General features: G+C 45.2%; 1 protein-coding gene across 1 annotated transcript in view; it reads left to right on the top strand.

Annotated features, from left to right (window-relative positions):
- The window catches only part of LOC135828591 (uncharacterized), a 76927-nt gene extending 65800 nt beyond the window's left edge, over window positions 1-11127 (top strand). Inside the window, exon 7 of the mRNA XM_065341023.1 lies at window positions 10738-11127. Within this exon, the coding sequence (XP_065197095.1) occupies window positions 10738-10751 (14 nt within the window). The 3' untranslated portion in view covers window positions 10752-11127. The remainder of the gene's footprint in view (window positions 1-10737) is intronic.
- Window positions 11128-12223: the final 1096 nt, after the last annotated feature.

Raw genomic sequence — 12223 nt, 5'->3', positions numbered from 1 at the left:
TGCCCCAACTTGTTCGGTGTGCGGTGACTGCGGTCTGTAGGCATAGGGCCGTCGCATGATCGTTCGAATGTTTTTGGATGTGCTGCTAATGGGCCGGGAATGTCAGGATCGAGTAGATTGCAGTGTTTTAATAGGCGCTCTTGTTGTATAAATAGAATGATGAGATGTTGAACAGAGGACTATAAGGAAGAGCAAAATAACAGCTAGAGTGACAGTGTTGAAGCTCTGAGTAAACGCCATCGGCAGGAGTGCCTGCACAGAGAGTAAAAAGTGGGCGAAGAGAGGTCCTGCTGCCTTGAGAGTCGTCGTATTAAAACTGATTGGCTGCATGTGCATCATTGTAATGCAAAAATGTTTTCATCAGATTAGATCGAATAACATTCATGAAGACCTATGCAAACAAGCATAGTGTAGGGCCCTGAGCTTTAAAGCTCTGTCGCTTCAAATGTTCCCTCGTTGCTGTCATCAGGAAAAATCACCACCATGTATAGAAAATATGCCACAAATGTTGCCAATTGAGGCGAAATAGCATGTCATAATATATTTTAGACTAGCGGAAAGAAGATGACGACGTCCACTAATTTTGTATCTGTGCACACGAATGTGCTGTGTGTGTAGCTTTGTGTGCCAGCTATGACATCAAACCCTCTGGTTCCATGCCTAGCATGTAGGTCAGAACTATCCTGCAGCGCTTGAATGATGTAGGTTGAACGATGGCGCGGCCAACCATACATTTTGAAATTCTCTTCGTAGTATGCCTTCCCACACTGGAGCTAGCGCTATTCCGCCAACTTGACTTGACACTTTCCTGACTGACGACTGCCATCCAGAGCACACTAGAAGTCCATCGAACCGTCCACTCGGCAAACCTGCAAGAAAGCACCACTCCCTGCTCATTACACAGTGTTTTGGGGAATTCTCTGTCCAGTGAATTCCCCGAAACATTATGTATTGAGAAGGGAGTGGTGCTTTCTTGCAGGTTTGCCGAGTCGAAGGTTCGATGGACTTCTCGTGTGTCAAGTCAAGTCGGCGGAAAGCACGAGCTCCTGTGTGGGGAGCCAACCCATTCCTACCAAATCATCGCGAGAGGTTGCAACCACTATTTCGTTGCATACCTTCCACCATTGAAATTTCGAATTTCACCTCGATATGGCTTGTTTCAGGCATGCTTTGAAGCGAAACCCTGTTGAAGTAGTGGTGGGGATTTGCCTTGCAACTGATACAGCAACAAATGATTCGATGTGAGAAAGCATGAGACGGCGAAGCTCGGTTCAATATTGAGTATTTCAAGTCTTTATAGACGAAGATGGAATTCTTTTTGGAGATGGATGTCGCGGCAAGGACATGGCTTCCGACTTCTGGCGTTTGGTGAAGCCAGAGATCATTTGTCCAGTCATGTCGGCAGCCTAACCGTTGGAGAGCTTGTCTTTGAATCCCATTCTGCTAGATGTGGTTGATCACAAACTATTTTGATATCGCACAAATTGAACTCTGCATCGTGCGTACGGTATTTTATATTCAGAAAATCGCAAAGTGTCTCTATGTGGCTGTCCTATACCAAGAGAAACTCCAATGAGGCACTTACGTCCTGTGCCTTCTTGATTGAATGTCCACTTCGATTGAACAACGAACACAACAATCGAGGACGGCTTTGCAATTATTATTATTATACAGCTATACTGGAACTGAAAAAAAGAAGAAAAAACGTGCTCAGGATGAGACTCGAGTACGCGCATACTCTCCCAGCACCCTGTGAATGTTGCTCATAGATGCGTAATTTCGCGTGACGAACCACACAGTAATGAAGGAAAGTTCTAGCACATAATTGAAACAAGGTGTTCATTGCCCTGATGACGGGCCAGCCCCGAAAATTGGTGTATTGTAAATTTGACTTTGAAAAGCAGTGAAGGGACCGTTTTTGGAGTTTGGAGTTGAGAAGTGAAGTTTCCTAAAGCTGTAAGAGTGGAATTTTTCAAGGACCAGGCCTGGAACCATTTACGACATAATTATATTGTTACTATGCCAAAAAAAGCGCCTTCTCAAGCTCGAATACCAGGCACTGTTGCAGACACCAGCATGCCAAACACTGCAGCGTGATTACCTAACGATTATAAGCAGGATAATGGTGAGTCAAAATGTGAAACACTTTAGGGAGCATCTCATAAGTTCGCACTTTTTTTGTAAACGTAACGCATTTCGAATAGACTTTACCCCTCTACCTCCCCCCTCTATTTGAAAGTCTTATCGCGCATTTTCAGTGTAGATCTAATACATGTACATGTACTGTGCATGTCCATGCCATGCATGTCCATGCACATGTATGCCATGGTATGTACATGAATGCCATGGTATGTCAAAGTGAATGGCATTCATGTACATACCATGGCATACATGTGCATGGACATGCATGGCATGGACATGCACAGTACATGTACATGTATTAGATCTACACTGAAAATGCGCGCTAAGACTTTCTGCATCTAATTCTAAGTGTAGTATCCCTGCTTTACAGTTTACACATGACTAGTACATGTATTTTGCATGACTCTTATAATTACTCTTGTTACTACTTTCGGACAAGTCCTACATCATGTACCTCATAGCTCACACATAACTTGATTACATCAGGAGTACCGCGCTTCTAGAAGATCATAGATCTTCCATGCATGCTGCTGTCATCACTTCTAGTATCACTTCCTTTTAGTTACTAGTTGGTACAGTCATGACTCATGTACATGTATGTCATGTTGTTCCGGACTATTCCAGACCTTCCACGTCATATGCCCTATGAGTAATGTTGCTGACTAAATTGCATAATATAGATATCTCACCTTCTAGAATACCTCGCTTAGTCATTATGTTAATGTTACGCAATGCTCACTTCATCTACGTGTATAGCAATGATGATCTAGGTTTGCCTTCTCCACTATTCTAGAACTTGTACTAGAAGGATGATTTCGTAATCACTGCAATGGCTTACTAACCTTACTTTCCTACCGCCGCCTGCTTTGCTATACATACTTTGCTTGCCTATAAAAGCTGCTGTGTTTTCTCTGCCATGAGCTGAGGAGATCGGAGAGATCCGATAGAGATCAGAGAGAGAGCAAGTTCACTTTCACTTTGATATAAGATAACCTCCAGGCCGTGCCGGAGTAAGTTCTGATATGTTAGTCGACTGACTGTGGGTAGTAGCCTCCTAGCCTCGCCGACGCACGTTACATAAGTACTGAGTACAAGAAATGACATGTACACGCACATAAACAGAGTTCCTCCACAACCACTGACTGTGTTCTGTAAAAGCTGGCCAGGTACACAGTTTGATGATGCTGATGTGACACTTGACAGCTCTGAGTTCCCAGTATGCATGCAGGGCAAGGCTGATCTTCAAACACAGGCACATTGCTCTACACCTAAACACGCTCATTTTGCTGAAGCGATCTAGCACATGCACTGCATGCACAGTATGTACACATCCAGGAAATGTGCGAACTGTCATTTTTCTATTCGAAAAGGGCGTTACCCCCTACCCCCGCTTCGAAATGCGTTTCGTTTAGAAAAAAATGCGAACTTACTTCCTCCGCGTCATTAAAATTGTCGCTTCCCAGAGCAATTTTTCGAAAACTAATTTGTCCACTCGAGGGGCAAATAAATCAGCTAGAAATTGAGTCAGAGCATCGTCGACGGGCCAAGATTTAGTTTGTGACCCCCCGCTTCGTTGCACTTGCAGCTAAGGTCGGCGTCTCCATCATAGTTTGAGGGAGACCCTTCAGCACTCAACAATACGCTGAACAAGACGCTCGTTCAAATTCAGGTCAAGAAACTTCGTTTTCAGGCGATCCATGCCTCCAGGTGCCAGGCGATAAAGGCAAGCTAGCATTTTTCAAGTACACTGTAACGACCTTCCAGCGGGACAGGGTAAGCAGTTCCGCACCTTCTTTCTTTGGCAAGCGCTTCGCTGATTTTGTTGGTGCTTTCAGACCTGCTACCTTCGCAGCAACATGCGCCACAAGTAGCGCATTTTAGGATTTTGAGACCACTTTGTTCTTGCCATCGCCAACTTCAGCAGTTCGTATTCAGGAGAGATACCAGGATTCTTATACCCGAGCTTGCAGTCTTGACAAATGCCCACGCGAACGATGTGGGACGACACGAACTCCAGAAAACGAAATGCGCTCTGGGGCGGAATAGTGCGGAGCGCGATGAATTTACTTGGTGCAGAAGAGAGCTCCGACAAAGTTCGAGACCACCACGGCTTCAGTGACAAGTAGACATTGCGCAGGAAGGGTCACACCAGTGTTCGAACACAGAAAACAGCGATTTCGACAGTCCGACTAAGACGAGCCAAGTCACAAATATTGCGATGTGCGAAGCGACAATTTTAATGACGCGGAGGAAGTATGAGATGCTCCCTTAGCGAAAAAAACTGACTGATGTGATACTGACATTCAACGGCCTGATTCTTAGCTGCAATACGTTTGGAATGAGCAAACGAACCGACTTCCAACTTAGAAAGTTCTAAGTAATGAAGCAACGTAAGAATGGAAAAGATGAGCGCACTCTAGATGAAAACAAGCTAAACATCACAGCGAACTAAGAATGTTAGCTATGACAAGATGATGACGAATGACGAAGGACCACAGCACAGGACGGCCACAGGTCACTTCGAAAATGCGAAACAACGACCACCCAACTTGGGAGGCTCACCTACAAGGGCGAAATGCCGGTCATCCTGGTGAGATTTGTTGCCGAAAACTATGACATCTGTAAGCGTCTGGTTTGTGTTGAAGTCTTCCCCAAGAGCCTGACGAGTCAGCAGCTTTGCAGGCAAGTCATGTCGAATGGCATTGAGGGAGCAAACTGGGGAGAGCATCCGATCCTACTCATGTACATGATGGTGGAGATGGTGGGAAGTTTTATCACAAATGCACCACCGGTTCAAGGGTGTGGAGCCATTTCTCCGCCACCTGAGTAGCTCCCCGATCATCTGTGCCAAGCTTGTCGAAGTCCTGAATGATTCAGACCAGACGAAGCAGCTAGAGGTGCAGCTAGCCATCACCGTAGATTTTGGCAAAACACTTGTGTAGAAGACCTACCTTCTGGAAGGGGACGGAAAGTTGGTGGTGGAAGCATATTCTCACCTCTTGGAGTATGGGAAGCTGGGCTGTTAAACAGTAACCCGCAAACACTTGCGACTGCAATGGAGCTTGCTAATGGCAATACCACCGAAGCTCAGTTAACCCTTTCAGTGCCAAGGGGGTCGAACTGAACTCAACTTTTTCATGGCTCAGCTGTATATCCACGGATCTTTACAAACGATGGCTCTCTGGAAAGATATCATGGTCAGGCAGACAGCTGTGAAGAGAAAAAGCAGCGAAAATAGTCTTCCTTGCGGAGAGACAAATTTATTTGCACTCACATACTCATTCTGGGCGATTAAAGTCGCCCGTGGCACTGAGAGGGTAAATTTCGCGTCAAGCCAAGGCATGTGTGCAGCCTGCAGTGGTCCATTTCCCGACGATGTTCAACAAGCAGGGAACTAATATGTATGAGGCCAATGCCGCTCTTCAAAGCTTTGCGAATTCTCTGGGCGAAGCAAGCAAGCTTGCTCCAGTTCCGGGAAGCCGAGGTTACAGCCCTGCATGTTCTTGAAGGGTAGCTCATGCCGAAATACTTTTTTTCGAAAATTCACGAGTTTGACACATTTTTTCCAATGCTAGGGATCTCCAGAATGAGAAAATTAATATATTTAGGTATGTAATTGGCCACTTTGGAGGGGTTATGGCCACTCGAAGTAGCCCAAAGAAGGCGTTCCCTAAGAAAGAGACAGTTTTGCATGGATGAAAATAAAATGCTTCCAACCTTCATCTGTTACTTCATGTAATCATGTCAGTAGTTCCCATAGCATCAGAACATGTCGGGGAAGATTTATCAGCAAAATACACAAGATGAAAGTACAGGCTTCTGTTTGAGGCGACGAAACTGGTATTCTGAACCCCGATTCGATATGGTGCCAAAATGCTTTGAAATTTAAATTTTGAAAAATTGGCCCGAGAATGATTGAGTTTTTCTTGCTAGTTGCATCGCACTACATATCTAATATTGACTGAGTACGAGGTCAATATCGGAAATAAAAGCGAAGTAAAAGACCGAGGCAAAGCTGAGGTCCTTTGCGAGGTTTTATTTCCTATACTGACCAAGTACAATGTCAATATTAGATTTATCACGACAAACAGATGCAGTCAGCAACAAGTTCCAGGCTGACAAGCCTGGCGACTGATCATCTGGAAGCAACCCTGCTCTTGCATTTCAACAAATGCCATGTTGCCTTGGAGAAACTTGCAGGCAGGGAACATGACTGCTAGTGCTAGGTACTACGACCAAAGCTAATTCCATCGGGTTATCAGCCTGGAGTCTGGCATCATGCAGGGGCGGATCCAGGATTTGTCCAAGGGGGGTTCAATTTTGTCCCACCCTACCCACAATGACGTAATGATGACATACACATTTGTATAACATGTTCAAACGTTCGCGTTATCGGTAGAGCACTAATTAAAAAAGTAACTTTAGTACCCCTATTTTCAACACTCTGCAGCTATAACATTGTTGAAGACACACAGCACAACGAAGAAAATTTCAATTTCTTTGCCACAGAATAGCTGATTGATACTTTCTCTAGCAGCTCGTCTGTAATAATTGTCCGTAACATTGTACTCCGAGCCGCCCGACGTTGACTCCACTGTATAGTAGGTTCCGTAAGGCAGGTTTCCTGCATCTTTTGTGTCTCAGTCATAATTATCCCCAGTTCGGAGAAATTTTGATTATTGGATGGGACGTTGAACTTGAAGGTGATTTGCAAAGTTTCTCTCTTTGTTTTACCTTCGACACTACTGGCTACACTTTTCTTTGGAGTGTAACTAAAATTCAATGGCAGCTGCATCTTTTAGACGCTTCGAAGAACTCTAAGACAGCTCAAAAAGCACGAACCACGACGACAATACAGCAGTGCACGGCCACTATTCAGAAACTAGTATTTGAAACTTACTTTCGAACTTAGTTTCCACAGCAGCTCAACAAATGCATGCACCTCTTTCTCCAAAGCGAACGCATAGCTGTACATTCAGTGCAGATCTACTAGTACTTTACTTTTCTACATACAAGACAACAATGTACAACGTCATGTAGATCTACCAAGGTGCATAGCTAGCAGACCGCTTTGGCCTGGGCCGACTGGGCCATAGCATGGGGTGTGCACTTCGCATGCATGAGCATGAGTTAGTGGTCACACCCGAACTATGGTCGGAAAAAATCAGGGGGGTACGTTCGACCCCCCCCCCCTCCCCCGAACCCCCCGAACCCCCCTGGAACCGCCCTGGGCATGTGTATAAAATGCAAGTTTTTCTTAGTTCTGAAGCCCATTGTGTGTTGTGTAACTTGTGTTATTTAAGAGAGCATGTCTGAGAATACCAAAGTATGTGTGCAAGTGGATCTCTCCGATTTCGCTCAAAATTTGCAGGTAGGTTCCCTTTGGGGTGTGGATCGATTGTGCAAAGCCCTTGAAAAAGTTTCTGAAGGGAACCTAGAAATTTGCATACCCCTCAAAATGGCCGAAATATCACATTATTTATGGGTCTAGAAACGAGTCACGCCACAGCGTATTCGAACAAGCTATGAACAAAACTCCATCAAGCCAACATTGCCTCACCTTAGAAGAGTTCCTGGAGCAGTACCGCTTAGCCACGCCAGGATCCCAAAAGACGAGGTCCATCACCCCCTGACGCCACAAATGATCGCCTTGAAAATAGCCAATTTACAAGCGCTGGCAAAACAGCCAGCTACGTCCTCAATTGGCCAGAACTATACACCGGCAGATAGTAGAACACCTCTTCTAGCGCTGAGGACATGTCCCCCATCTTCCTTTTGGGGTTTTCTTGAAATAAACGTTTTTGAATTTTTCCACTCGACCATGCTGAAATACGGCCAAAGTCATACCTGCGCAGGAAAGCTCGCCCCTCCGCGACGTCTCCTCAGCAATTTCTACTCCAACACTACTCCCAAGGCCGCAGAACAAAGTGTATTGTTGACTCTGACAAGGAAAAGCAGCGGTGATCACTTGTCACTCCAAACGACAAGCTTCTCCTTGCGCCACCAATAATTTTTTGTGCGACTGTTGATGCAAAAGTGACTGAAGTCCTGAGCGCAGTTTTTGAATTTTACTACAAGAGGCACGGTGAAATCACGTGCCTTGTGACGCAAGAATGCCAAGTCGCGTGGATCACGGCTCACGAGATTTCAGAGTCCCCTTCGTCAAGTGCGCTTGTTACTCGCCTTGGTCGCCCGTTGGTCTGGAAGTGATCACACCTGTGTTGTTACTGCGCTCAAGAACACGCTGACCGTGTTGTAGGCCTACGAACCGGGACTTTCCCTGACCATGTAGGTCGAAGACCAGTGAAATGATGATGAAATCACATTCTTTATGACGTAAGAAATCTGTCATGCAGTTCACGTGACAAGTGCGTGCAGCCAGTGATGCTCGCGTGCCAGTCAACACAAAGCGACCGAGCTAGCAGCTTTCGTCGAGCATTGACATGAAAACAAGGGACTTTTTCTGTTGGACTATGTTCGGGATTGCAGGAGGTAAGTGTGAAAGATGAATAACTCTCCATGCTGTACGAGGGGCATATTTCAACGGCTTGCTGCCATTGCAACACTTCTAGTACGTTGAAGTTCTAGGACAGTTTGTGGGGGTACTCAGCAGATCAAGCAGGAAATGAAGCTCATCTTACCTCTGCCATCATGGTCTGTTCCGACTAGCGTTCCAGACAAGTTCGCGATCGATGGCCGCGTGTCGTGATCCAGGAAGCGTCATTCTACGTCACAGAGCACGCGATCTCACTGTGTATCTTGTAGTAAAATTCAAAAACTGCGCTCAGGACTTCAGTCACTTTTGCATCAACAGTCGCACAACAAATTATTGGTGGCGCAAGGAGAAGCTTGTCGTTTGGAGTGACAAGTGATCACCGCTGCTTTTCCTTGTCAGAGTCAACAATACACTTTGTTCTGCGGCCTTGGGAGTAGTGTTGGAGTAGAAATTGCTGAGGAGACGTCGCGGAGGGGCGAGCTTTCCGGCGCAGGTATGACTTTGGCCGTATTTCAGCGTGGTCGAGTGGAAAAATTCAAAAACGTTTATTTCAAGAAAACCCCAAAAGGAAGATGGGGGACATGTCCTCAGCGCTAGAAGAGGTGTTCTACTATCTGCCGGTGTATAGTTCTGGCCAATTGAGGACGTAGCTGGCTGTTTTGCCAGCTCTTGTAAATTGGCTATTTTCAAGACGATCATTTGTGGCGTCAGGGGGTGAAGGACCTCGTCTTCTGGGATCCTGGCGTGGCTAAGCGGTACTGCTCCAGGAACTCTTCTAAGGTGAGGCAATGTTGGCTTGATGGAGTTTTGTTCATAGCTTGTTCGGATACGCTGTGGCGTGACTCGTTTCTAGACCCATAAATAATGTGATACTTCGGCCATTTTTGAGGGGTATGCAAATTTCTAGGTTCCCTTCAGAAACTTTTTCAAGGGCTTTGCACAATCGATCCACACCCCAAAGGGAACCTACCTGCAAATGTTGAGCGAAATCGGAGAGATCCACTTGCACACATACTTTGGTATTCTCAAACATGCTCTCTTAATACTACTTGTAACTGTAATGTTCCTCCCACCCATGCTGAGGGTGACTTGTCCATGATTTGTGTACACCTTGCGATTCCGCGGCTTTGACTGCTCAGTAATGAGAATTCTGTGATTCTTGTATTTTTCTGTTTCGTAGAACATGACTTATGGGATGCAAAATACATGCATGCTGTGATCAATCTGCAACCTTAAATTAGTTATCTATAAATGTACCACTATTTCTATTTTCCGAAGCAGAATTCAAGCAGTATCAGTGCTATTTTGGAGCAAAATGCGAGCATATTGAAAAGCAGAATTCATCAAATTCTCGAGCATTATCCGCCGGGGCCTGTTTGCAGTAGTTCGCAAGCGCCGACTCTCAAAAACGGGAATCTCCAAGTTCCAACCACCTTTGAAGTTCAGCTAGCCTGGAAAACTTTGGAGAGCCTCCTAAACTTCAGAAAGGGTTTTTCCTAATGTTTCCAAATATCGAACCTTTCCGAGATCTGTTTAAGAACGCACTCCAAGTTGCAACATTGGCGTCCAATGTGGGGCTCAAATACTAAGTACATGACTTGCAGAGAATATATCCAGGTTGTTGATCTCATTCTGGAGATAACTGGAGTAAATGTGGTTTAAACAGCCTTCTTGTTTTCAAAAGGTATACGCAGAACCACGGACCCAGAATAAATTTGATGAGGGGTCAAAGTACTCGAGGTTGTTGCTGCAATTTCCCAACCACCATTTCTAGTAGGGGAAGTTCCCTCTCTACTTAATTTTTTGGCTTTGTAATTTTTATGGAAAGATGAGGATTGGTGGGGTTGGTCTCACACTGGACCTTTTTTGGCTTGAACGATAGACACTTAACCTGAAGGCTGGGTGAGATCATAAGAAGCAATGATTTATAAAATGGGTGGCCAAATGGGCTTTGTCAAGTTCCAAGTTACTTTTTGCTACTACTGTGCCTGTCGAATGTGTGTCCCTATTTTGTGTGTGCTTGAGTGGGTGGGTGTGTTTATGTTCATCTGTGCTTGTCATGTTCTATTATCTTCTTTCCGGTCAATCGTCAACTCTAGCTGGTAAACAGTGAATGGCAAGGTAGTAAACATTCAAGGTCTGGAACACTGGACGATTGGTTGGGAAATCGATAGCAGACTCACGGAGCATTCAAATGGCGTCGATCAGCTACATGACTGCACCCATAATTGGTCTACTATTTTTTGAGATTCTCCATCAATTTGCCAGTTTATCTCTCACATTGACTGTTTTCTTTCTGTCCTCGTTTCCGTTTGGTATCCTTTGCATGAATTTCCTTTTCGTGTTGAAAATTTCCTCATTTCTTTTGTCCAAAGCAGAGTCAGAAAGTGAAGCAATTCACGTTTGCCTATTGCTTATGGCCTTATTGACATCTTGCATTACCACATCACCACAAAGTGTTGTCAAATTTCTTTCTTTCAATCCAGAAGCTTGACCATTGGTTTGTTGCCTCCATGCAGCACCAGGGACATGATCACCTTTCTTTGTTTGCACGGCAATGAGGGGATTGAGTATGGTTCATTTACATCATTCCTGGAGCAAAGCGAGAACGTTGCACACCAAAGCGGAAGAACACCAACCCGTTGGCCAAAGTGGAAGAGTCAGTACACTGACATACACTGAAGGGTGAACAAGGGTGTTTGTATACAGTCAAAACATTGTGCTGGGCCTCGTTACCAGCACAGTTGCATCGTTTTGCGCGCACACTGTTAACCCTCCATAACTTTTTTGCTTCCTCAGTATCTGTGGCCGTCACGAAAATGCGCACTCAATTTCCAACATAACTTTGGTTCTACTTCACCGATTTTGAAGATCTTGGGCTCATTGGAAAATTCTTGATGAGAGAAATACAATGAGCTCAAACTCGCCCAGAGCACTACTCATTGTCTGCCACAACGCGCTCCAAACGCGAGTCCAGCTCCAGATCTGAGACGAAATCGGTCTCCAGATTTCCAGCCAGAACAACTTGTAGGTTTTGCTCCGAGCAGCATGTAAACGAACCACACATCCGAACTCTGTTTTAAGTGTTCCGAAATATTAAGTACAATAATTATTCAGCCCTGTGGAAAGCTCAGATCCCCAACACTGGAGACGTTTTGCATTGCGAGCGGCTGCACGAACTTTCGTTGGATGTCAAGAAAAGAGACACTTTATTCGAAAGTTCGCAACCCACAAACAAAAATTCCGCAGGACGTTTCACGGGGAGGTCCTTCATACGAACGAAAATCATGTTTCACGCGAACATTCACAATCATATCAAAGCGCAAAGTTTCGCTCAGCAAAACATCTCTAGTGTCAAGGAGCTGGTTTTGTTCTCTTCAAGAAGGCCAGATTTTCCTAAGCAGTGGGGTTCCTCAGCGGTACCAAATTTCTGCCCAATGGCCTTGCATCTTGATTTCGATACTTGTTTTGCCATGTACATGTCCTTGTTATGAAACTTGTACACTTGACCAGCTGGACGCTGAATTTTGCCAGTGAACCAGCTTGTCACATAAAAAGGTGTGTCTTCGAGAGGCTGCCAGCTGG

Source organism: Sycon ciliatum, chromosome 12 (assembly GCF_964019385.1).
Source record: "Sycon ciliatum chromosome 12, ocSycCili1.1, whole genome shotgun sequence".
Taxonomy (NCBI): domain Eukaryota; kingdom Metazoa; phylum Porifera; class Calcarea; order Leucosolenida; family Sycettidae; genus Sycon; species Sycon ciliatum.
The sequence above is the reverse complement of the archived record's forward strand: the minus strand, read 5'-3'. Positions and strand labels throughout refer to the sequence as shown.